This window comes from Oppia nitens, unplaced genomic scaffold (assembly GCF_028296485.1).
Source record: "Oppia nitens isolate AA-2021 unplaced genomic scaffold, nextdenovo-longstitch-racon4-pilon3 scaffold2_pilon_pilon_pilon, whole genome shotgun sequence".
Taxonomy (NCBI): Eukaryota; Metazoa; Arthropoda; class Arachnida; order Sarcoptiformes; family Oppiidae; genus Oppia; species Oppia nitens.
The window spans coordinates 9,374,398-9,401,589 of NW_026533210.1; the positions used below are offsets into that span (position 1 = coordinate 9,374,398).

Genomic DNA, 27,192 nt, shown 5'->3' on the forward strand with positions numbered 1-27,192 from the left:
TGTCTGTAAATACTAATCTGTCATAAACTGTATTCAAGAGTCACAAAGAAGTCACAAGATTTGTCTGTAAATACTAATCTGTCATAAACTGTATTCAAGAGTCACAAAGAAGTCACAAGATTTGTCTGTAAATACTAATCTGTCATAAACTGTATTCAAGAGTCACAAAGAAGTCACAAGATTTGTCTGTAAATACTAATCTGTCATAAACTGTATTCAAGAGTCACAAAGAAGTCACAAGATTTGTCTGTAAATACTAATCTGTCATAAACTGTATTCAAGAGTCACAAAGAAGTCACAAGATTTGTCTGTAAATACTAATCTGTCATAAACTGTATTCAAGAGTCACAAAGAAGTCACAAGATTTGTCTGTAAATACTAATCTGTCATAAACTGTATTCAAGAGTCACAAAGAAGTCACAAGATTTGTCTGTAAATACTAATCTGTCATAAACTGTATTCAAGAGTCACAAAGAAGTCACAAGATTTGTCTGTAAATACTAATCTGTCATAAACTGTATTCAAGAGTCACAAAGAAGTCACAAGATTTGTCTGTAAATACTAATCTGTCATAAACTGTATTCAAGAGTCACAAAGAAGTCACAAGATTTGTCTGTAAATACTAATCTGTCATAAACTGTATTCAAGAGTCACAAAGAAGTCACAAGATTTGTCTGTAAATACTAATCTGTCATAAACTGTATTCAAGAGTCACAAAGAAGTCACAAGATTTGTCTGTAAATACTAATCTGTCATAAACTGTATTCAAGAGTCACAAAGAAGTCACAAGATTTGTCTGTAAATACTAATCTGTCATAAACTGTATTCAAGAGTCACAAAGAAGTCACAAGATTTGTCTGTAAATACTAATCTGTCATAAACTGTATTCAAGAGTCACAAAGAAGTCACAAGATTTGTCTGTAAATACTAATCTGTCATAAACTGTATTCAAGAGTCACAAAGAAGTCACAAGATTTGTCTGTAAATACTAATCTGTCATAAACTGTATTCAAGAGTCACAAAGAAGTCACAAGATTTGTCTGTAAATACTAATCTGTCATAAACTGTATTCAAGAGTCACAAAGAAGTCACAAGATTTGTCTGTAAATACTAATCTGTCATAAACTGTATTCAAGAGTCACAAAGAAGTCACAAGATTTGTCTGTAAATACTAATCTGTCATAAACTGTATTCAAGAGTCACAAAGAAGTCACAAGATTTGTCTGTAAATACTAATCTGTCATAAACTGTATTCAAGAGTCACAAAGAAGTCACAAGATTTGTCTGTAAATACTAATCTGTCATAAACTGTATTCAAGAGTCACAAAGAAGTCACAAGATTTGTCTGTAAATACTAATCTGTCATAAACTGTATTCAAGAGTCACAAAGAAGTCACAAGATTTGTCTGTAAATACTAATCTGTCATAAACTGTATTCAAGAGTCACAAAGAAGTCACAAGATTTGTCTGTAAATACTAATCTGTCATAAACTGTATTCAAGAGTCACAAAGAAGTCACAAGATTTGTCTGTAAATACTAATCTGTCATAAACTGTATTCAAGAGTCACAAAGAAGTCACAAGATTTGTCTGTAAATACTAATCTGTCATAAACTGTATTCAAGAGTCACAAAGAAGTCACAAGATTTGTCTGTAAATACTAATCTGTCATAAACTGTATTCAAGAGTCACAAAGAAGTCACAAGATTTGTCTGTAAATACTAATCTGTCATAAACTGTATTCAAGAGTCACAAAGAAGTCACAAGATTTGTCTGTAAATACTAATCTGTCATAAACTGTATTCAAGAGTCACAAAGAAGTCACAAGATTTGTCTGTAAATACTAATCTGTCATAAACTGTATTCAAGAGTCACAAAGAAGTCACAAGATTTGTCTGTAAATACTAATCTGTCATAAACTGTATTCAAGAGTCACAAAGAAGTCACAAGATTTGTCTGTAAATACTAATCTGTCATAAAAGTCACAAGATTTGTCTGTAAATACTAATCTGTATTCAAGAGTCACAAAGAAGTCACAAGATTTGTCTGTAAATACTAATCTGTCATAAACTGTATTCAAGAGTCACAAAGAAGTCACAAGATTTGTCTGTAAATACTAATCTGTCATAAACTGTATTCAAGAGTCACAAAGAAGTCACAAGATTTGTCTGTAAATACTAATCTGTCATAAACTGTATTCAAGAGTCACAAAGAAGTCACAAGATTTGTCTGTAAATACTAATCTGTCATAAACTGTATTCAAGAGTCACAAAGAAGTCACAAGATTTGTCTGTAAATACTAATCTGTCATAAACTGTATTCAAGAGTCACAAAGATGTCACAAGATTTGTCTGTAAATACTAATCTGTCATAAACTGTATTCAAGAGTCACAAAGAAGTCACAAGATTTGTCTGTAAATACTAATCTGTCATAAACTGTATTCAAGAGTCACAAAGATGTCACAAGATTTGTCTGTAAATACTAATCTGTCATAAACTGTATTCAAGAGTCACAAAGAAGTCACAAGATTTGTCTGTAAATACTAATCTGTCATAAACTGTATTCAAGAGTCACAAAGAAGTCACAAGATTTGTCTGTAAATACTAATCTGTCATAAACTGTATTCAAGAGTCACAAAGAAGTCACAAGATTTGTCTGTAAATACTAATCTGTCATAAACTGTATTCAAGAGTCACAAAGAAGTCACAAGATTTGTCTGTAAATACTAATCTGTCATAAACTGTATTCAAGAGTCACAAAGAAGTCACAAGATTTGTCTGTAAATACTAATCTGTCATAAACTGTATTCAAGAGTCACAAAGAAGTCACAAGATTTGTCTGTAAATACTAATCTGTCATAAACTGTATTCAAGAGTCACAAAGAAGTCACAAGATTTGTCTGTAAATACTAATCTGTCATAAACTGTATTCAAGAGTCACAAAGAAGTCACAAGATTTGTCTGTAAATACTAATCTGTCATAAACTGTATTCAAGAGTCACAAAGAAGTCACAAGATTTGTCTGTAAATACTAATCTGTCATAAACTGTATTCAAGAGTCACAAAGAAGTCACAAGATTTGTCTGTAAATACTAATCTGTCATAAACTGTATTCAAGAGTCACAAAGAAGTCACAAGATTTGTCTGTAAATACTAATCTGTCATAAACTGTATTCAAGAGTCACAAAGAAGTCACAAGATTTGTCTGTAAATACTAATCTGTCATAAACTGTATTCAAGAGTCACAAAGAAGTCACAAGATTTGTCTGTAAATACTAATCTGTCATAAACTGTATTCAAGAGTCACAAAGAAGTCACAAGATTTGTCTGTAAATACTAATCTGTCATAAACTGTATTCAAGAGTCACAAAGAAGTCACAAGATTTGTCTGTAAATACTAATCTGTCATAAACTGTATTCAAGAGTCACAAAGAAGTCACAAGATTTGTCTGTAAATACTAATCTGTCATAAACTGTATTCAAGAGTCACAAAGAAGTCACAAGATTTGTCTGTAAATACTAATCTGTCATAAACTGTATTCAAGAGTCACAAAGAAGTCACAAGATTTGTCTGTAAATACTAATCTGTCATAAACTGTATTCAAGAGTCACAAAGAAGTCACAAGATTTGTCTGTAAATACTAATCTGTCATAAACTGTATTCAAGAGTCACAAAGAAGTCACAAGATTTGTCTGTAAATACTAATCTGTCATAAACTGTATTCAAGAGTCACAAAGAAGTCACAAGATTTGTCTGTAAATACTAATCTGTCATAAACTGTATTCAAGAGTCACAAAGAAGTCACAAGATTTGTCTGTAAATACTAATCTGTCATAAACTGTATTCAAGAGTCACAAAGAAGTCACAAGATTTGTCTGTAAATACTAATCTGTCATAAACTGTATTCAAGAGTCACAAAGAAGTCACAAGATTTGTCTGTAAATACTAATCTGTCATAAACTGTATTCAAGAGTCACAAAGAAGTCACAAGATTTGTCTGTAAATACTAATCTGTCATAAACTGTATTCAAGAGTCACAAAGAAGTCACAAGATTTGTCTGTAAATACTAATCTGTCATAAACTGTATTCAAGAGTCACAAAGAAGTCACAAGATTTGTCTGTAAATACTAATCTGTCATAAACTGTATTCAAGAGTCACAAAGAAGTCACAAGATTTGTCTGTAAATACTAATCTGTCATAAACTGTATTCAAGAGTCACAAAGAAGTCACAAGATTTGTCTGTAAATACTAATCTGTCATAAACTGTATTCAAGAGTCACAAAGAAGTCACAAGATTTGTCTGTAAATACTAATCTGTCATAAACTGTATTCAAGAGTCACAAAGAAGTCACAAGATTTGTCTGTAAATACTAATCTGTCATAAACTGTATTCAAGAGTCACAAAGAAGTCACAAGATTTGTCTGTAAATACTAATCTGTCATAAACTGTATTCAAGAGTCACAAAGAAGTCACAAGATTTGTCTGTAAATACTAATCTGTCATAAACTGTATTCAAGAGTCACAAAGAAGTCACAAGATTTGTCTGTAAATACTAATCTGTCATAAACTGTATTCAAGAGTCACAAAGAAGTCACAAGATTTGTCTGTAAATACTAATCTGTCATAAACTGTATTCAAGAGTCACAAAGAAGTCACAAGATTTGTCTGTAAATACTAATCTGTCATAAACTGTATTCAAGAGTCACAAAGAAGTCACAAGATTTGTCTGTAAATACTAATCTGTCATAAACTGTATTCAAGAGTCACAAAGAAGTCACAAGATTTGTCTGTAAATACTAATCTGTCATAAACTGTATTCAAGAGTCACAAAGAAGTCACAAGATTTGTCTGTAAATACTAATCTGTCATAAACTGTATTCAAGAGTCACAAAGAAGTCACAAGATTTGTCTGTAAATACTAATCTGTCATAAACTGTATTCAAGAGTCACAAAGAAGTCACAAGATTTGTCTGTAAATACTAATCTGTCATAAACTGTATTCAAGAGTCACAAAGAAGTCACAAGATTTGTCTGTAAATACTAATCTGTCATAAACTGTATTCAAGAGTCACAAAGAAGTCACAAGATTTGTCTGTAAATACTAATCTGTCATAAACTGTATTCAAGAGTCACAAAGAAGTCACAAGATTTGTCTGTAAATACTAATCTGTCATAAACTGTATTCAAGAGTCACAAAGAAGTCACAAGATTTGTCTGTAAATACTAATCTGTCATAAACTGTATTCAAGAGTCACAAAGAAGTCACAAGATTTGTCTGTAAATACTAATCTGTCATAAACTGTATTCAAGAGTCACAAAGAAGTCACAAGATTTGTCTGTAAATACTAATCTGTCATAAACTGTATTCAAGAGTCACAAAGAAGTCACAAGATTTGTCTGTAAATACTAATCTGTCATAAACTGTATTCAAGAGTCACAAAGAAGTCACAAGATTTGTCTGTAAATACTAATCTGTCATAAACTGTATTCAAGAGTCACAAAGAAGTCACAAGATTTGTCTGTAAATACTAATCTGTCATAAACTGTATTCAAGAGTCACAAAGAAGTCACAAGATTTGTCTGTAAATACTAATCTGTCATAAACTGTATTCAAGAGTCACAAAGAAGTCACAAGATTTGTCTGTAAATACTAATCTGTCATAAACTGTATTCAAGAGTCACAAAGAAGTCACAAGATTTGTCTGTAAATACTAATCTGTCATAAACTGTATTCAAGAGTCACAAAGAAGTCACAAGATTTGTCTGTAAATACTAATCTGTCATAAACTGTATTCAAGAGTCACAAAGAAGTCACAAGATTTGTCTGTAAATACTAATCTGTCATAAACTGTATTCAAGAGTCACAAAGAAGTCACAAGATTTGTCTGTAAATACTAATCTGTCATAAACTGTATTCAAGAGTCACAAAGAAGTCACAAGATTTGTCTGTAAATACTAATCTGTCATAAACTGTATTCAAGAGTCACAAAGAAGTCACAAGATTTGTCTGTAAATACTAATCTGTCATAAACTGTATTCAAGAGTCACAAAGAAGTCACAAGATTTGTCTGTAAATACTAATCTGTCATAAACTGTATTCAAGAGTCACAAAGAAGTCACAAGATTTGTCTGTAAATACTAATCTGTCATAAACTGTATTCAAGAGTCACAAAGAAGTCACAAGATTTGTCTGTAAATACTAATCTGTCATAAACTGTATTCAAGAGTCACAAAGAAGTCACAAGATTTGTCTGTAAATACTAATCTGTCATAAACTGTATTCAAGAGTCACAAAGAAGTCACAAGATTTGTCTGTAAATACTAATCTGTCATAAACTGTATTCAAGAGTCACAAAGAAGTCACAAGATTTGTCTGTAAATACTAATCTGTCATAAACTGTATTCAAGAGTCACAAAGAAGTCACAAGATTTGTCTGTAAATACTAATCTGTCATAAACTGTATTCAAGAGTCACAAAGAAGTCACAAGATTTGTCTGTAAATACTAATCTGTCATAAACTGTATTCAAGAGTCACAAAGAAGTCACAAGATTTGTCTGTAAATACTAATCTGTCATAAACTGTATTCAAGAGTCACAAAGAAGTCACAAGATTTGTCTGTAAATACTAATCTGTCATAAACTGTATTCAAGAGTCACAAAGAAGTCACAAGATTTGTCTGTAAATACTAATCTGTCATAAACTGTATTCAAGAGTCACAAAGATGTCACAAGATTTGTCTGTAAATACTAATCTGTCATAAACTGTATTCAAGAGTCACAAAGAAGTCACAAGATTTGTCTGTAAATACTAATCTGTCATAAACTGTATTCAAGAGTCACAAAGAAGTCACAAGATTTGTCTGTAAATACTAATCTGTCATAAACTGTATTCAAGAGTCACAAAGAAGTCACAAGATTTGTCTGTAAATACTAATCTGTCATAAACTGTATTCAAGAGTCACAAAGAAGTCACAAGATTTGTCTGTAAATACTAATCTGTCATAAACTGTATTCAAGAGTCACAAAAAGTCACAAGATTTGTCTGTATTCAAGAGTCACAAAGAAGTCACAAGATTTGTCTGTAAATACTAATCTGTCATAAACTGTATTCAAGAGTCACAAAGAAGTCACAAGATTTGTCTGTAAATACTAATCTGTCATAAACTGTATTCAAGAGTCACAAAGAAGTCACAAGATTTGTCTGTAAATACTAATCTGTCATAAACTGTATTCAAGAGTCACAAAGAAGTCACAAGATTTGTCTGTAAATACTAATCTGTCATAAACTGTATTCAAGAGTCACAAAGAAGTCACAAGATTTGTCTGTAAATACTAATCTGTCATAAACTGTATTCAAGAGTCACAAAGAAGTCACAAGATTTGTCTGTAAATACTAATCTGTCATAAACTGTATTCAAGAGTCACAAAGAAGTCACAAGATTTGTCTGTAAATACTAATCTGTCATAAACTGTATTCAAGAGTCACAAAGAAGTCACAAGATTTGTCTGTAAATACTAATCTGTCATAAACTGTATTCAAGAGTCACAAAGAAGTCACAAGATTTGTCTGTAAATACTAATCTGTCATAAACTGTATTCAAGAGTCACAAAGATGTCACAAGATTTGTCTGTAGAAGTCACAAGATTTGTCTGTAAATACTAATCTGTCATAAACTGTATTCAAGAGTCACAAAGAAGTCACAAGATTTGTCTGTAAATACTAATCTGTCATAAACTGTATTCAAGAGTCACAAAGAAGTCACAAGATTTGTCTGTAAATACTAATCTGTCATAAACTGTATTCAAGAGTCACAAAGAAGTCACAAGATTTGTCTGTAAATACTAATCTGTCATAAACTGTATTCAAGAGTCACAAAGAAGTCACAAGATTTGTCTGTAAATACTAATCTGTCATAAACTGTATTCAAGAGTCACAAAGAAGTCACAAGATTTGTCTGTAAATACTAATCTGTCATAAACTGTATTCAAGAGTCACAAAGAAGTCACAAGATTTGTCTGTAAATACTAATCTGTCATAAACTGTATTCAAGAGTCACAAAGAAGTCACAAGATTTGTCTGTAAATACTAATCTGTCATAAACTGTATTCAAGAGTCACAAAGAAGTCACAAGATTTGTCTGTAAATACTAATCTGTCATAAACTGTATTCAAGAGTCACAAAGAAGTCACAAGATTTGTCTGTAAATACTAATCTGTCATAAACTGTATTCAAGAGTCACAAAGAAGTCACAAGATTTGTCTGTAAATACTAATCTGTCATAAACTGTATTCAAGAGTCACAAAGAAGTCACAAGATTTGTCTGTAAATACTAATCTGTCATAAACTGTATTCAAGAGTCACAAAGAAGTCACAAGATTTGTCTGTAAATACTAATCTGTCATAAACTGTATTCAAGAGTCACAAAGAAGTCACAAGATTTGTCTGTAAATACTAATCTGTCATAAACTGTATTCAAGAGTCACAAAGAAGTCACAAGATTTGTCTGTAAATACTAATCTGTCATAAACTGTATTCAAGAGTCACAAAGAAGTCACAAGATTTGTCTGTAAATACTAATCTGTCATAAACTGTATTCAAGAGTCACAAAGAAGTCACAAGATTTGTCTGTAAATACTAATCTGTCATAAACTGTATTCAAGAGTCACAAAGAAGTCACAAGATTTGTCTGTAAATACTAATCTGTCATAAACTGTATTCAAGAGTCACAAAGAAGTCACAAGATTTGTCTGTAAATACTAATCTGTCATAAACTGTATTCAAGAGTCACAAAGAAGTCACAAGATTTGTCTGTAAATACTAATCTGTCATAAACTGTATTCAAGAGTCACAAAGAAGTCACAAGATTTGTCTGTAAATACTAATCTGTCATAAACTGTATTCAAGAGTCACAAAGAAGTCACAAGATTTGTCTGTAAATACTAATCTGTCATAAACTGTATTCAAGAGTCACAAAGAAGTCACAAGATTTGTCTGTAAATACTAATCTGTCATAAACTGTATTCAAGAGTCACAAAGAAGTCACAAGATTTGTCTGTAAATACTAATCTGTCATAAACTGTATTCAAGAGTCACAAAGAAGTCACAAGATTTGTCTGTAAATACTAATCTGTCATAAACTGTATTCAAGAGTCACAAAGAAGTCACAAGATTTGTCTGTAAATACTAATCTGTCATAAACTGTATTCAAGAGTCACAAAGAAGTCACAAGATTTGTCTGTAAATACTAATCTGTCATAAACTGTATTCAAGAGTCACAAAGAAGTCACAAGATTTGTCTGTAAATACTAATCTGTCATAAACTGTATTCAAGAGTCACAAAGAAGTCACAAGATTTGTCTGTAAATACTAATCTGTCATAAACTGTATTCAAGAGTCACAAAGAAGTCACAAGATTTGTCTGTAAATACTAATCTGTCATAAACTGTATTCAAGAGTCACAAAGAAGTCACAAGATTTGTCTGTAAATACTAATCTGTCATAAACTGTATTCAAGAGTCACAAAGAAGTCACAAGATTTGTCTGTAAATACTAATCTGTCATAAACTGTATTCAAGAGTCACAAAGAAGTCACAAGATTTGTCTGTAAATACTAATCTGTCATAAACTGTATTCAAGAGTCACAAAGAAGTCACAAGATTTGTCTGTAAATACTAATCTGTCATAAACTGTATTCAAGAGTCACAAAGAAGTCACAAGATTTGTCTGTAAATACTAATCTGTCATAAACTGTATTCAAGAGTCACAAAGAAGTCACAAGATTTGTCTGTAAATACTAATCTGTCATAAACTGTATTCAAGAGTCACAAAGAAGTCACAAGATTTGTCTGTAAATACTAATCTGTCATAAACTGTATTCAAGAGTCACAAAGAAGTCACAAGATTTGTCTGTAAATACTAATCTGTCATAAACTGTATTCAAGAGTCACAAAGAAGTCACAAGATTTGTCTGTAAATACTAATCTGTCATAAACTGTATTCAAGAGTCACAAAGAAGTCACAAGATTTGTCTGTAAATACTAATCTGTCATAAACTGTATTCAAGAGTCACAAAGAAGTCACAAGATTTGTCTGTAAATACTAATCTGTCATAAACTGTATTCAAGAGTCACAAAGAAGTCACAAGATTTGTCTGTAAATACTAATCTGTCATAAACTGTATTCAAGAGTCACAAAGAAGTCACAAGATTTGTCTGTAAATACTAATCTGTCATAAACTGTATTCAAGAGTCACAAAGAAGTCACAAGATTTGTCTGTAAATACTAATCTGTCATAAACTGTATTCAAGAGTCACAAAGAAGTCACAAGATTTGTCTGTAAATACTAATCTGTCATAAACTGTATTCAAGAGTCACAAAGAAGTCACAAGATTTGTCTGTAAATACTAATCTGTCATAAACTGTATTCAAGAGTCACAAAGAAGTCACAAGATTTGTCTGTAAATACTAATCTGTCATAAACTGTATTCAAGAGTCACAAAGAAGTCACAAGATTTGTCTGTTAATACTAATCTGTCATAAACTGTATTCAAGAGTCACAAAGAAGTCACAAGATTTGTCTGTAAATACTAATCTGTCATAAACTGTATTCAAGAGTCACAAAGAAGTCACAAGATTTGTCTGTTAATACTAATCTGTCATAAACTGTATTCAAGAGTCACAAAGAAGTCACAAGATTTGTCTGTAAATACTAATCTGTCATAAACTGTATTCAAGTGTCATAAACATTAGTAGCCTACATGTGTTGAACTAAATTTGTCTCTCACAACATTAATTATGACATAATCAACATATAATATAACAATATAGTGGAGGCTAATATTATTATTTCCCTTAATTATTTAAATAATTGACGTTATTTATGGACTTTAGTTATTATTATTAATAATATTTTGAAAACAAAAATATATAAATAAATATAATTTGTTTTGACATTTAAACCCATATGTAATTTGATGTCTATTTCGATGGTTATCTTATGAAATAATTTTAAAGACAGTATAGTATTAGTATATATTTTATTTGTAAAGTTTATATGATTCATACCATTCCCTTCCTCGTCAGCTAATCCCAAGTCTTTACTCAACCAATCGAAGCTATCGACTGCTGCGGACATCATTCCGATCGACAACAATGTAACAAATACTGGATCTCGTCGTTCATTGTCATCAACAACAACGATGTCTATCATGAAGTCAGTAATCTTAATGACGAGCCGCACGGTCGGCAAATTGGTTCACTTAACGGCCAACTTGTGTCATTGCTGTCACCGATGGACCAGTTCGTCGACAACGGCCACAGTTTTCCTAGTTTTTGTTATATTTGTTTATCTGACTTTTGAAATACGATTCAGACATCTAAGTGATCAAAACAGACGATTGACATCATATGACGATAAAGACACTGTCGTTATCTACAATAGAGTCCCGAAGACCGGTAGTACCAGTTTTACGGGTCTGGCCTACGATTTGTGCGATAAAAATGGTTTCAATGTTTTGCATTTGAATACATCGAAGAACAGTCATATGATGTCACTCACAGATCAGCTAAGATTTGCCCGTAATGTTAGCCAATGGCGCGAAAGACATCCGGCACTGATTCACGGCCACATTGCGTACATTGATTTCGGCCGATTGGGTGTCAATCAAGTGAAGCCAATTTACATTAATCTGATCCGCAAACCGCTTGACCGGCTGGTGTCGTATTATTATTTCTTGCGAAACGGTGACAATTTTCGGCCTTATGTTGTCCGCCGCCGACAAGGAGACAAACGTACGTTCGACGAGTGTGTCCAACACGGCGAACACGATTGTAATCCGGAAAATATGTGGCTTCAGATACCGTTTTTTTGCGGCCATATCTTCGAATGTTGGATTCCCGGTAACGAGTGGGCACTGGCCGAAGCCAAACGTAATCTAGTGGACAAGTATCTGATTGTCGGCCAAACAGAACAGATGCACGATTTTGTGGCCGTATTGGAGGTCGCATTACCGAAGTTTTTCGCCGGTGCCCGCCGTCTGTACGAAAGCGGACCAAAGTCTCATCTAAGGAAAACCTATAACAAATTGGAGCCGTCGGCCGAAACAGTGGCCAAAATTCGCGAGTCTCGGGTCTGGCAAATGGAAAACGATTTCTACGAGTTTGCTGTAAAACAGTTCAAATTTATTCGCCAACGAACACTGATTACCATCGATGACCAATTGGTTGGCAAAGAGCAACAGTTTTTCTTTGAAAAAATTCGACCGAAGAGGTAGTCTATTAGTGAACCGATAGACCGACTCCTATATCGTAACAAATATTTGTTGCGCTATAAAAACCAATTAAACGATAGTATTATTATTGTATTTATGATATTATCTACTGATATGATATCTGTTTGACAATCAATCAATTAATTAATTAATTAATTGTATTATTATTATTAGTATTATTATTATCTATAAACACATTCCAATTGTTGTTAACTATTTTTTTATATTATTTTTTCTATTATTATTATTATTACATAATTAAGTCATAAACTAATTGAATGCCAATATTATTATTATTTGTTTAATATAATTTATACATTATAATTATAATTATAATAAAAACAATCACTTTTTTTACATTCACACTTTACCAGTTATAAGTTATATATTAATTAATATAAGATATATATTATTTTTAATATAATCATTTGTTTAATATAATTAAAAATAATAAATTGTTTAAATATAATTTATAAAAATAAATAATAAAAGTTTAATAAAAATTTATTTTAGATTTTTTTTTGTTTATTTGAATAGAAAAGTTACAATAGTTATGAATAACTCCAATATATAGCATATTATTAATATAAATGTAATTCAATGACAATAATAATAACAAAAATAAATATTTTGAGGAAAATATTTGTATAGAAATTAAATACAGTATTTGTATAGTAATTGCGGTATTAAATAGTAATTAATATTAAATGCGATTACAATAGATGTGATATAACTTCGGGTGTCGGCAGCGGCTATTATTCATTAGTCTGACCAGAAATTTTCTGGTCAACACTTAAACAATTGTCTTAAGACACTAATTATAAGATTATTCGGCGTCGACGACGATGTCATCGCCGAAAAGCAGGGCTCGGGTCGAGTCGGACATTGAACGGTGTCGTGAAGAGTCCAATTGGCGCCGATGTCTCGATTTGGCCCAACATATGCAACACGAGTTGCCACAAATGGTCCACTTTTTGAGCGGCGAAGCCAAAGTCGAACTGTATTTGGAGGCCAACAGCAAACATATCACTAGTGGCGACTACGGCAGCGGCGCAAGTGGTACATCAGCGGCAACGGCGGCCGCAGCCGAAGCTAAACTGTTGAACGAAGCCGTTGGCCATCTGAATGCTTGTCTGGACTCGTCGCAGACGTCGCCGCTGGCCATGGACGCCAATCTGTTGTTGGCCAAGTGTCACTATGTCCGCGGCGACTACGAACTGGCTCTTCGACATATCGACAAGTCTGGTATCGACAGTATCAATACCGTCGATAAAGTCCTGCCGCTTCGGGTCGTCAAATTGGTAGCCGAATCGTATGCTGTCAAAGGTATGTCACTCGAACAGCGAAACAAAACCGACGACGTGACCACTAGGACGTCGTGTTTGGTTAAGGCATCCGAGATGGCCATCCGATATCTGCAGAACGTAGAGAAACAGTTGGGACCGTATATTGTGGTACCGTTGGGATCGATACTAGAAACGGCTGTACAACGGGCACCGATAGTCTATATTAATACCGCTTCCGATGTCAAGTCAGCTGTCAATCAGTACAGGTCAACGTTGAACGCCTGCGAAACACCGTCAACGCTGACCACTCGCCAAATTCTTGCCAAACAATTGGCCGAACTCTTGATACGCGGTGTCTCCCAAAGTACGTGGAGCTCATGCGATCTCAATACCAGTTCATCGTCAGTAAAACCGTTGAAACCTCTCCGATATATCGGTCAGTCATTGTTTGTGCCGAAAGTACGCGAAGAGGAGATCCTATTGTTGCTTCTGATGAGCGAATCGTTGGCCTCGCGTAACGTAGTACTCGACCGAAGTCCTGAATTTACTGATAGTCGGCAACAGTCGCTGAACGATGTGATGGCCATCTATGACCTGTTGACCATTACGTTGACACCTTTGCGCTGCTATTATATGGATTTCTTTGAGCGATCAATGAAATTCAGTTTCGAAGTCAAACATATATGGTTTCAGTTTGCACTGACACTCATCGAGTCGAAGAAGTGTCCTCAACGGGCACTGCTTCTACTGAAAGAAGTTTCTCGTATCGACTCAGCGGATCCATTGCCACCGCTAATCGGTGCCAAACTTTGTCTACAAGAGCTCAGCAAATATAAAGAAGGTCTTCAGTTGGCCAAAGAAGCCTTGAATCGGTGTAAAGACAACGAGTCGTTGCGCAATAAGATTCATATAGTTATCGGTGTAACCAATGCGTTGATCTATGAAACAGAAAGCGAAACCTGCAAGAAGTTCTATACGGATAACTTAAACAAATCGATTGAACACTTGAAGATTGCCTCCAAATCACGATTTGCCGATCATTTACCATATTTTCATTTGGCTCTTCATATGGCAAACCAGCGGGCATTGAACGATGCGCTTAAATACGTTAAGATTGCACTACTACTCAATGGCCAACATTTGCCATCAATACAGCTATTGATTCTCTGTCTATCGGCACTCAAACAATACAGCGAAGCACTGGCACTGTGCGAGACGGCTCTCGAAGAATATCCCAATCATCTGATTGTTTTGTATTTCAAGGTTTGTTTGACTTTATTGATCTTTTTATTGATTGTTTATATAATAATAATACTAATAATTTCATATAACTGTAGGCACACTTGGAAGAAATGGTCGGAGAAAATGGTCGCGAAGAGGCATTGTTGACGGCAAAAGAGATGCTCAACTGTTGGAAGTTTGCCAACAATGAAGAAGAAAAACGACTGAACTATCATTTCAATTACTTTCCGAACGTCAACTACGATACCATATCGATGAAAATGGAGCAAACATTGAGCGAAGTGGCATCGCTTGATAGTACACCAATTCCGCCGGCAAACGACGCCATGTCGGGTACGGGTGTCTCACTGAGCGGACACAATCATCTAGGCGGCGGCGGCGGTGGCGGAGGAACTGGTGGTGCCAACAGTGCCATCAATAAGCCTCTGTGGTCGCTGCAAATGCACATCTGGCTGCTGATTGTTGAACTGTTTCTCAAATTGGGACACATATCGGAAGCCGAGTCGTGCGTCAATGACGGTGCTCTCGGTATATTCGGCTCACTGTCCCATCAGCTGATGTATCTGAAAGGTATTATTAGTAAAGCCAAAGGCAGTCTGATTGATGCCAAAACTTATTTACAAAATGCAATATCGATTAATCCGAAACACGTCCGAGCGTTGCAACAGTTGGGACACACATACTATTTGTTGGGCAATCATTTGGCAGCCGATAAGTATCTGAAAGATTCTCTCAATATTGACGCCACTGTTCACCAGACCTGGCAATACATGGGTCTGGTATTGCAAGCCATCGATGATCATCAACGGGCAGCCGATTGTCATCTAACAGGACTCCAGTTAGAGGCAACAGCACCGGTACTACCGTTTAATGTCATTCCACGTTCAGTATTAGAGTAGACTATATATCAAACAAACAAAAAATAATAATATAAATTGTTGAGAGTTGTCATGTAATTTATATATATATATTAAATTAAAATTAATTAAATTTTATTTTTATGTTTGGTTTTTTAAATCTTATATTTATTATCTCCATATTATGAAAGTTTTATTTGTTAATCAAATTATATTACTATTAATACTAATTTGTATTTGTATATCAAGTTATTATTGTATTAATGTTTATCAATTTACTTGTGAAATGTAAATACAATTAATTAAACAAAAAATTAGGGCAAAATATAGAGTAGGAGCTGTGTATACCCCCTCTATAGGATATTAGTTTAACTAAAACTATACACTGTCTATGTTCTACAGTATAACATATACATAGAAAGCAAGCAATAGTAGTCAAGTAATAGTAAATTAGTGTTACCTAACGTTACCTAACCTGGTGTACGCCCCGCAACCTAACCTAAATTTTAATGGTATTACACCATAATTAATAATTTCTAAATAATTAATTTTGCACTTAATTAATAAACTATTAAGTGCTTATTATTGATCAATTAGTGTTTTCACTTAACTGTATGCTATACTGTGGATGTACTGTATATATTTAACAATATGTAGCTTTAGTAGTGTTAACACAATAGTTAAGTTTCAATCTAATAGAGGGTGTAATCACAGCTCATACTTTACATTATATCCAAAAAGTATATTTAAATTAATTATAATAAATTCAAATTGTTATTCAAACATTTTTTTTTATTTTGAAAACTTTTTTAATTAATTAAATTTATTGAAATTACTTCTCATTTATTTCAAGATATTTAAAGTCAGAAAAAATGATTTCATTAAGTATTTATTAAAAATTATTTATTTTTTTTCAAAATTGTTTGAAACTAGTTGAGAATGCTAGACATTATTTTCATACCATTTATTATTAAATATGACTCAACTTTAGTCATGTAGAGTATTAAATGTCAAAAATAAACAACTTAAATATTATTATAAATGTGACTCATATTATTTTTTAAAAATATTTTTATAAATGTTTTATTTATATTTGTTTTTATTAAAAATATATATTTTTTTTTAAAAATTCGCCATTCAAATATCTAGCTGTTTTTGGTTAATTTTTCATACATTAAGTCAACTATAAAAATAAAAATTATACAAATTTTAAATATTGTTACAGTTTTCAAATTTTAATTTAGTAAAAATTTTTTATTGATAACCACTTGTCATAATGGATATTAAATTAATATTATTAATGATGTATCATTTTGACACTTTTGTTGTGGTATATAATTTCTAGTTGTATTTGTAATCTTTAATATCAAGTCTCAACACTTGAGCACCAATTGTATCGTTTATCGCTTATATATATATATCACACGTATTGTTAGCGTACCTCAAATAACTACAAATGCGTATATAGGATAAGCTAGATTCATCTTGTACTGTATAATAGAATAACCATGTTTGTTTATATAATAAAACATTGATTGTTGGCTCCGATATAGAATGGAATGTTTTTGTCGAGTAAAATTTTTTTAAAAATGTTTTATTTATATTTTAGTTTTATTTGAAAATTTATTATTTAAACAAATCGTCATATTCAAATATCTAGCTTGATAAACATTAATTTTTCACACATTAATTCAACTATTAAATATATATAATTTTTAAATATAGTTAAAAACTTCAAGTTTTAATTTAATAAATCTTTTATCTATAACCATTTGTCATTAATGATATCAATGATGTATGATTGGAGACTTTTGTTGGGGTATATAATAATTGCTTGAAGTATTTGCAATCTTTTAATATCAAGTCTCAACACTTGATCACCAATAGTATCGTTTACTATACTTTATACGACAACTGCCAACAGATCAATGTTGGTAACGGTTTCATTGTTATCGATCTGAACTGACTATAAAGTCAACCAACACTACTGCCCGTACTAGTAGTTCCTGACAATCAGTCCGCACAGACACTACTTTCCCAAACATAAACTAATTGATATTATTGTTAATTTCGTGTCCACTAATTATTACCGCTGACTATCGCATCGGCGCTTATATATATATATATATATATATATATATATATATATATATATATATATATCACACGCATTGTTAGCGTATCTCAAATAACTACAAATGCGTATATATGATAAGCTAGGTTCATCTTATATAATAGAATAACCATGTTTGTTTAAATAATAAATCATTGATTGTTGGCTCCGATATGGATTCGAATTTTTATGAATTAAATCAAAATGTTTAACATTAAACTTTTAGATGTTTTTTTTTAAAAAAAATTTATATATTATTTTGTTTTATATATTGTTTTGTGTCGGGAATTGTTGATTGGAATGAGATCCGTAATAATCAGTTAACCAATGATAATGACCACCAATTATGATCACCGAACGGACAATAAACAATATCGCCGATAAACACTACTCTGTTCTATCTGTAATCATTGCTTAAATGACCTACTTGTCCTTAAAACCTACCAGTGCTCAATAATCATTTAAAATTATCCATAGGAATAACATTGCTTTAAATTAAATTTTAAAAATATAACAATAGATTTTTAAAGTTTTTTTTTCTTAAAATATAGTTGCTTTTTTGAGAATGTGTCATAGTGAAAGTTTATACAGATAGAAACAATTATCTTAAAGTGTTATCTAGATATATTAAATTTTTTTAATCAGTATTACTAATAATTATTATTTTGAATACTGTTTACTTAATGTATAAATAAATTTAATTAAAAAAAATCTATTCTAAATATAAGTTTACTTAACAATAGATTATTATATTTTAAAAGTAATAAATATTATTTATTAATAACAATAATAGTAAATATTAAGGTATTATTATTATTATAATAGTAATATTTTATTATTATTATATAAGTATTAAATTAAATTTATATTATATATAAATATTAATTAAACTTTATATTAAAAAAAATATTATTTACTTTATTCAATATACGATTTTAATAAATATCACACAATGAATAATAGAAAATAAAATAAAATATTTATTTTGTATAAATAAATAAAAACTTAATTAATAACATTATATATAAATAAATTGTTTGTTTTTTATTCCTAATATATTGTTGTCTTCAATAGAAATATTAATCTTATTTTTAATAAGTTTTGTAAATCAATTTTTTTAAAAAACATATACTAATAGTCATAATGGCATCAAATTATTATTTAAATGTGTTTTAAATGATTAAAAACTATTAATAAGTATTGACTTATAACTTATACAATGCTATTTTGTTTAGAGTATATAAAAAATTAATAGCTATTAATATTCAATTGATTTCAATCAATCAATTAATCAAATGATGTGTACAATTAAATTTGCATTATATAATATGTATTGGAAAAAAAATTATTTTATTAATTATTTATAATTATATTAAATAATTTATTTTTATATTACTAAACAAATAATTAATTACATTAAAATATTATTATATATATATTATTAAATCATATATTATATGCAAAACATTTACTATATTGACAAAATAATTAATTAATTAATTAATATATCACTAAATGGGTAAAAAATAATTTTGATAGTAATAGTTTATTTATAAATTTAGTAAGGTATATGATTAACATTATCATAAAATATGTAATAAAGTTAAATTAAAAAAAAATCTATCATGATAGCATTAAAGAGAGCTTAAAAGTTAGTTTAAAATATTTAAAATTATTATTATTATCACAATTATCGTTAATCAACTATTTAAAAGTCATTTAAAAAATGATCAAAACTATTGATAATAACTATTAACTTATAACTTATATACAATATTTTGTTGATATATATATATATATAAATAGCTAAATAAATGCTATATAATAGCTATTTAATTGAACTTTAATTAATCAATTATTAAATTTATATTATAATAAATTATAATTACTTTTATTTTGGACGTTATTGATGAATATGTATATAATATATTCCCCAATACATTGATTTTTTATATTATAATAATAATAGTAATCAATGACTATATAAATGTGTATTTTTTTATAAATATAATTATTTCTATTAAATTATTTTAATTCAATTCAATTCAATTCAATTCAATTGTAATGTAATTATATTTATTGTTAAAAAATTGAATACAAAAATCATGAAATCTATTGAACTATATATTAGTTCATTAATCGTATTAATTGTTAGTATTATTATTATTAAAATTATTTTATAATTCAATAACTTTATTGCTATTGTCGATGATGTGTACCAATTGTTTGGTGACAATTGATAAAAAACTTTTTTTATATATAAATATTTTTATTAATTTGTTTTTTGATATCTTTGTCTGTCTGTCTGTCTTTCTCACCAAAAATAAAGACCCGATTGGTGGCCGCCGTCGAGCTATCGGTTGACGAATGTCTGGCCGCTGGTTATCGCCGTCAGGATCTGTCGTGTCATCGTTGCGATGAACTAATCAAATTTGATTTGCTATCACTAAAGTCGTCGTGTCTTAGCTGCTGCCAGAAGGAAGTATCTACCGATGGCCAGGAAGAGTCGGTCAAAGTATGTATATTTGATTTGACTAACTAATGATTTGATCCATTGATTAACCCGTCGGTGGGGTTGTATTACACACACACAGAAGTATTCGGCCGCCCGTCTGGAGGTCTGCGGATGAAAAGTAGGACACTTTCCACAAATCAATGGTAAGCTTTTGCTGGTTGGTTGTTGTTGTTGTGGACCAATTCAGTGACCATTTTTTTGTTGTCTCAATAAAAGCGTTCATCAAAGGAGACAAAAGCCATAAGTATCCAAATCTATCGGTAAAGTATATGAGAGGCGCGGATCCAATTATCAAACTACTGGACGAAAATGGTCAAGAAGTTGATGAACTAAACATCCAGAAGTGGGACACCGATACTATTGACGAATTTTTGAGCCAACATTTGGCTTAAGATCTAATCTAATGACAACTGTTTTCTGAACGCAACTATTGATTTGAATGGAAAGCTTAATGAAGATTACAAAACAATTCATTGTCTATAACACATCCCAAAGATATATATATGACAACGACATCAATAAATCCATTAAATAACTTGGAATTGATTCGTTCGATGACTGAATTATTTAGCCATTGAATTGTATCTTCAAATTTACCAAATTATGTGATCAAATAAATAAAAAAACCAATATTTTTGCACAATATTTGAATAGAAATTTTTTTTCTTCAAATTACTACTGACCACAAAAAAGCACTCATTTTATTCAATCATTCATTTAAAAAATTGTTTTTTTTCGAAATATAATAATAATAATAATTAGAAAAAGCAAACGTTTTATATATAATATATAAATTATGGAAGGGATCGGGGAATGGGATGTGAGAGAGAGAGGGTAGGATAGAATAATAGCCGTTCCCTCTCTTTTTTGTTTCAGTGACCAACAGTTGTTTCTTCGACTTCGATCAACGGCTCGTTATTGAGCGGCGATGTCTTTGTCTTATAATTGAATGAACAACCATTATAGCCATCGCCGGTAATGCCGTTTGTGTTCATAGAAATACCGCAACATTGTTGCTGTTGATGATGGTGTTTGCCATTGTGTTCATTGTTATTGTTGTTATTATTATTGTACTCATGGCTGCTATCGTCCGAATCAGTGATCAGACATTTAGCCACCGATTGTGTCCATTCATTGGTATCGCTGTCGAAAAACTCGATAGTATTCAAAAATATTTTGCCATTAAAACCGCCGACAGCTTCGCGAAAACAAAAAATAATTAAATAATTTAGTATTGATTTTAATGTAATGTCTTTCAAGACAAAAAAAAAATATACCATAAAGTCTTTTGCCGACCACAGCTACGCCAACATTAGCTCTACAATTGGTCAACGATGGACCAGATGTCCATTGATTGGTCTCGGGATCGTAGATTTCTACCGAACAGAGTGCGTGCACACCATCGTGACCGCCGATAGCGTAAATCTTGCCGTTGAACGCTATGACACCACATCCGCGACGGGCCGTATGCAGGGCTGCAATCGGTTTCCAGAAATCGTTGGCAAATACTTCGGCCGAGTTCAGACATGTCCACGAATCGCAACCACCAACAGCGTAGATGTGACCATCGAGTACGGCGACACCAGTTTGATATCGTCCTGATATATACACAAAGAGAGAGATATAAATACCGTTTGAATTATTTATAGGAAAATAAAAATTAAAAACTATTATCAATTATTTTTGTATACACAAAATAATGCCCTTGGCATAAATAAATAAAACAAAAATAATCAATTTAAAAACTTTATCACCAACTAAACTATATTTATAATTAGGATTAAGAGATAACATTATTTGACACACTTTTCCTTATCAAAAATCTGATACAAAATTTATACATTAAATTGAAAAAATAAATAAAATAAAATATACCGGTATTTAATGGGTTTATCTCTTCCCATTGGTTTGTCTTTGGATCGTAAGTATCACATCGGGTCAGTCCTCTCTGGCCATTCCAGCCGCCGATAACATAGACTTTATCATCCAGACTACAAACACCTAAATTAGATACGAGTATAATAGTATTTATAGCAATGTTTATATTAGGAGCGCCGCGCGCTTGCTATACAATAACTAAAATATATATATATTTAAATATTTTTAAACAATTCAAGGGTTGGCACCAAATTGTAATTAATTTTTTTTTAAAAAATCCAATGTTTTTGTGTGTGTTTTGTTATAACCACATACCAAACACCGTTGAATGCAATCCCGATATATATAATCAATCAATTAATTAATATAATTTATATAAATTTAAGTTAAAAAAAATGTATGTAATGTCGGGATCGCATAAATGAGTTGATGGTCGACAATGAAGATATACACAGAGAGATAGAGAGGTCTTGAGTATAGAGAGGACACACATACCTCTCATTTTTAAAGTCCAGTCAACATCTTAACCTGAAATTATAAAAAAAAATAGGAAACATATCATTATATTCAAACAGTATATATATAAATAGGATTAATACTTAAATGATTTTTTTGAAAAATCGTTTTAAATAATTTTGATAAATACTATACAAAAAAATCAAATAAAAACCGATAATTTCAATCAATAGTGAGTGAGTGTCGGCGACTGACACAACAATCCAAATGTCTAGTTCACACCCACACTATTTGGGGGAATATGACTGCAAAAACAGAAAACGTGAAGATTTTGTGGCAATATTATTTAGGGGGTATTTATAACCATTGGATGCCAACCGCAATACGGGTACTTACCGATCAATTTTAATATATATTTATTTTTTCAAACCCGTTATAAAATTTATTTTGTTTCTCAATAGTGTCTATAATTTGACTCTTATTTTTTTGAATTCTTACCGGCATTCGAACGAACAATAGGACAGTTGGTTATCGGTGTCCACTCCTGAGTGGCCGAGTCGTACATTTCGGCAGAGTTGAGCTCATTCTGGCCGTCGCAGCCTTTAGTAGTCAAATAATAATAATATATATTATTAATCAAATTTTATAATCAAATGAAAAAAATTTCAAACTATACCTCCGATGGCGTAAACGTTTGTACCGATAGCGGCAATACCGAACCGTCCGCGCGGGACAAGCATTGGACTTACTTTATTCCATTTGTTGGTCAACTCATCGTAGACTTCGACAGTTTTCAGACACTCTCCTCTGTCATATCCACCTAAAGATATTTTAACGAAATAAAAAATATTAATCACACCATTAAAGACTAACTCGACATTAAGACATACCGCAAACAAACAGTTTTCCGTCAAAAATAGCCGTACCGACCGCACAGCGGCCAGAGTTCATCGGCGGAATCAGACAATAAAGTTCCGGTTTTTCCAACGAATGGTGACGTGAATTGTTCGGCGAATTTACCGGTGAACTAACTCGCAGTTTAACAATCAGTACCGACAACTTTCCCGATACTATAATCAAACCCATAAGCGTATGTTTGGCCGAAAAACAGACGGACAGTACTTTCCAATCGCTTTCGACATCTTCGTCGGCAATCGATGACAGCGACGACTCCGAATCGGAACGAGTGAACATAAACTGACGCGACTTTGACGGCTGACTCGATGAGCCATTATTTGACGACGGCTTTTGATGACCATTACTCGACTTACGTGCGGCGGCCGCATCTTTGGCCGGAAACAGTCGCCGAGATTGTCGCTTATAGTCTTGTATTAGATCTGAATCATAATAGTTGGTGTCGTTTTCAATTTCGTTACAGTCGTGAAGCATTTTGTCCGACTTGTTTACGAACAACATAAACATCTTTTCGCAAATGTTTAGCTCATTTAGCTCTTCCCTGGCAAACGACTGTTGAATCCATTCGACAACCATATTGAAGACATGCTTCTCGTTAATGGCCGACCTTTCTTCGTCATTGTTAAGCAACACTTCCACCTGAATCTTCTGCAATCCGTCCAGACATTTGCTTTCGACAATTTCCGACATATTCTGTCGGATAAAGTTGTCAACCGATGACAACAGAAACTGATCGTTGAGAACGCCGCGAATGGATCGTATGTTCAGACAATTGTCGGCGGTTAGCGAAGACATCAGATACTGTCCACATTCGTAGGCAATTGAACTCATCTTCAGCCGACTGGCAATGCCGTAGACATCTTTGACCTTATCGTTCGGTACTTCTAGCCGTGCAGTATAGGCATAGTCGACGATACACTCGAATGCTTCCATATCGTAGTTTCCGGCCAACAGTTTATATTGGTTGACAGTAGTGGTCGCGGACGATGATGTCTGATCGTTGGCAAACAGTTCCAGCAGATAGGGACTGGCACTGGCCAACACTACTTTGTGGCCATAGATTTCGTAGATATCTTGTTTGTTATTAATCTAATTAGACAATCAATAAGGTATGGGATCAATAAAAAATAAATCATATCTATATTATTGATATTATGTATACAAAAAATAATGTCACCGAAAATATTCTTTGGCAGAACCTATAAAAAAATGGGTAATCGGTTCTGTCATACACACTATTCGGTCATTGCTATTACCCGTTTGTTTTAATATTAATTGCTAACTAAAATTAATAACAATTAACTATATTTATCAAACGGGTTGGTCATCATCACTGACTTTTGTGAAAACCATAATTACTGGTAATTTTTTTCCAAACAATCATTCATTCAAATTGATTACCTGAAGAATAACATCACAGAATTGCTTGTTCTTCCTTAACATATTAAGATTGTCTAAAATCGACTTCTGGTAGGTCTTGTCCTCAATCAATAGGACCGGCGAGTGCTGATCCTCATCATTGTCTCGGATACTCTCAGTTGTTGATACCATTGTTGTTGTCAATATTACGGTAATTAATTAAATTTAATATTTTATAACTAATTATTAAATTTTTTTTCCTTATTATTATTTTATAACAATTTATAAATATGAAAACAATTATTATATTTTAATAAATAATTATTATATTATTAATTTAAATTAAAAAAAAGAGAAGTTTTCTTCGACTTTCTTCTATAGTTTCGGTTTCCGTAAAAAACTTGTAATAACTTTTTGTATATCACTAGACAAATAATAAGACATTATTATTATTAATATTATTATATAATAAATAATTTGTTATTAATTAAAATATATAATTAATTCACAGACACACAAATAACAATTTCAATAAATATACAATTATAACTTTTTTTTAAAAAAAAATTGTATAAAATTGACTAAAATATAAAATGTATAAAAACGTGGTCTAAATGTGTGTGTGAGTTGTCGAGTCTATTGCCAGACAAATAAATTAATTATTTTACACAAAGTATTTAATTTATGACTAAACTTGCTTTTGATGAGTTGGTGGGGGCTATAGGATGTCATATATATATAGAGCTCATGTATAAGTAAGTAAGTATTGTATGGGATATATGGGAAAGGGAGGGAGAGAGACAACTGGGCAAACATATTAATAGCAACAGTTTTTCCCCCACAAAAACCAATCACTGATTTGTTAAATAGCTATTCAAATACAAGTATTTTATATATATATTTAAACACTTGAAATACAGGCCCCCATAAAAATCAAGTGGTAATTCCAGCCATCGATAAAAATCAAGCCTTCAATACATACATGTCATAAATGCCGGTATTTTACAGCATATATATATATATCTATTGAAATAGTTTTAAGTTATAGTTAAGTTAATAGAAAGAAAAAATAAATAAATTATAACCAAATATTTGACTTTTTTTTAAAACACATCATCAGACAGACAACTATACACATACAGAAAAACTCACATTTTTGCTAAAAAATTTTAAATTGTAATAAAATTATATATCATATAATACTTTAATAAAAAAAATGGTAAACATATACATAAAGTACATTACATTGAATTGACAAATAATTTTTCAATCCAATCAAAATCAATTAACGTAATAGATAATATGTTTACATTAATTTTTATTATAGCTATTATTTTTATTGATATATAGCTAACTAACTAACTAATAATAATACTGTTTTTTTAATAGACAATTTAATATTAATAATATTCAATAGTCATCATCAATGTGTTAATGAAAATGCATTTATATATTATTAATGTTTTAATTATTATAAATCACATTTTATTTTGAATGGAAAAATTATTTTTCATTACAAATTTACATAATTTCTTTTCAAAGTGTATAAAACAATAATTTTATAAATTTATTGAGTGATATTTATATAAAAAAAAATATTATTATTAAAGCCTATCAATAACTTATGACTACTCAGTTATAAATTGTTTTTTAAAACTATAAAAATATAATTTCAATATTAAATATCAGAGAAAAAATAATTAATATATATATATATATATATATATAAGGATATCATTTAAATAATAAATATAAACTTATTATAATGTTATTGTAATGAGAGAGTTGTTATTTAAAATTAATGTTTTGTAAAGTATGTAATTGTTTATAACATAATAATAATTATTATTATTACACAATGCATATCCTAATTGGCATTGTATCAAATATGTTGTGTGTTTGTTATAATTTAAATTAAATCATAACCCCAAAAAAATAATGTCAATATTTATTTTCAATAAACATGATATATATATATATATACACTAGAATTATCTATTTTCTAATATATATTTGTTATTATTATTATTAGCTAACATAAATAAAAAACATAAAATTGTTTTAACAAAAAATTTTAAGCTAATGTGATATCAAAATTTTATTTTTATAATGAAAATATTTAAAAATTTTATATATGCAACGTGTACTTAAACTAGTAGAGTAATGTACAAATATGGACATGTACAATTTATTATACACACAACAAAAATTTGTAATTGTAACTAATTTTTTATGAATAACTGTATTATAATTGTATTAAAAACTTGGGTGAAAAATTGCAAACAATTTTAATAATA

General features: G+C 30.8%; 4 protein-coding genes across 5 annotated transcripts; 3 read left to right on the forward strand and 1 right to left on the reverse strand.

The window, feature by feature from the left end:
- Positions 1-10,949: 10,949 nt before the first annotated feature.
- Positions 10,950-12,335, forward strand: LOC128955062 (heparan sulfate 2-O-sulfotransferase 1-like). 2 transcript variants are annotated; one of them, XM_054300697.1, is made up of 2 exons: positions 10,950-11,026; positions 11,088-12,335. In XM_054300697.1, exon 2 carries the CDS (start codon positions 11,204-11,206, stop codon positions 12,275-12,277), a length of 1,074 nt encoding a protein of 357 aa, XP_054156672.1. In that variant the 5' UTR covers positions 10,950-11,026; positions 11,088-11,203; the 3' UTR covers positions 12,278-12,335. The 2 variants fall into 2 exon arrangements, with proteins under 2 accessions (XP_054156672.1, XP_054156673.1); XM_054300698.1 differs by having other exon boundaries at positions 10,950-11,021.
- A 556-nt stretch (positions 12,336-12,891) lies between these two features.
- Positions 12,892-15,710, forward strand: LOC128955053 (tetratricopeptide repeat protein 7B-like). The gene is made up of 2 exons (XM_054300686.1): positions 12,892-14,823; positions 14,898-15,710. Exons 1-2 carry the CDS (start codon positions 13,120-13,122, stop codon positions 15,699-15,701), a joined length of 2,508 nt encoding a protein of 835 aa, XP_054156661.1. The 5' UTR covers positions 12,892-13,119; the 3' UTR covers positions 15,702-15,710.
- A 4,123-nt stretch (positions 15,711-19,833) lies between these two features.
- On the forward strand, positions 19,834-20,925 carry LOC128955067 (selenoprotein F-like). Its single transcript, XM_054300703.1, has 4 exons — positions 19,834-19,922; positions 20,102-20,287; positions 20,367-20,430; positions 20,504-20,925. Exons 1-4 carry the CDS (start codon positions 19,878-19,880, stop codon positions 20,677-20,679), a joined length of 471 nt encoding a protein of 156 aa, XP_054156678.1. The 5' UTR covers positions 19,834-19,877; the 3' UTR covers positions 20,680-20,925.
- Positions 20,926-21,010: 85 nt separating this feature from the next.
- Positions 21,011-25,129, reverse strand: LOC128955054 (influenza virus NS1A-binding protein homolog). Its single transcript, XM_054300687.1, has 7 exons — positions 24,938-25,129; positions 23,512-24,625; positions 23,298-23,441; positions 23,120-23,221; positions 22,163-22,288; positions 21,565-21,885; positions 21,011-21,485 (listed from the first exon to the last, which is right to left on the reverse strand). The coding sequence occupies exons 1-7, from the start codon at positions 25,085-25,087 to the stop codon at positions 21,160-21,162; spliced, it is 2,283 nt and encodes a 760-aa protein (XP_054156662.1). The 5' UTR covers positions 25,088-25,129; the 3' UTR covers positions 21,011-21,159.
- Between the last annotated feature and the right edge of the window lie 2,063 nt (positions 25,130-27,192).

Excerpts from the sequence above, each read along its gene's own strand:
- LOC128955053 (XM_054300686.1), top strand. The coding sequence starts at position 13,120 with ATGTCATCGCCGAAAAGCAGGGCTCGGGTCGAGTCGGACATTGAACGG. Across the intron at positions 14,824-14,897 it reads TGATTGTTTTGTATTTCAAG|GCACACTTGGAAGAAATGGT; the intron begins GTTTGTTTGACT and ends ATATAACTGTAG.
- LOC128955054 (XM_054300687.1), bottom strand. The coding sequence starts at position 25,087 with ATGGTATCAACAACTGAGAGTATCCGAGACAATGATGAGGATCAGCAC. Across the intron at positions 23,442-23,511 it reads CGGAAAACTGTTTGTTTGCG|GTGGATATGACAGAGGAGAG; the intron begins GTATGTCTTAAT and ends AAATATCTTTAG. Across the intron at positions 21,886-22,162 it reads GATAAACCCATTAAATACCG|GACGATATCAAACTGGTGTC; the intron begins GTATATTTTATT and ends TGTATATATCAG.
- LOC128955062 (XM_054300697.1), top strand. The coding sequence starts at position 11,204 with ATGTCTATCATGAAGTCAGTAATCTTAATGACGAGCCGCACGGTCGGC.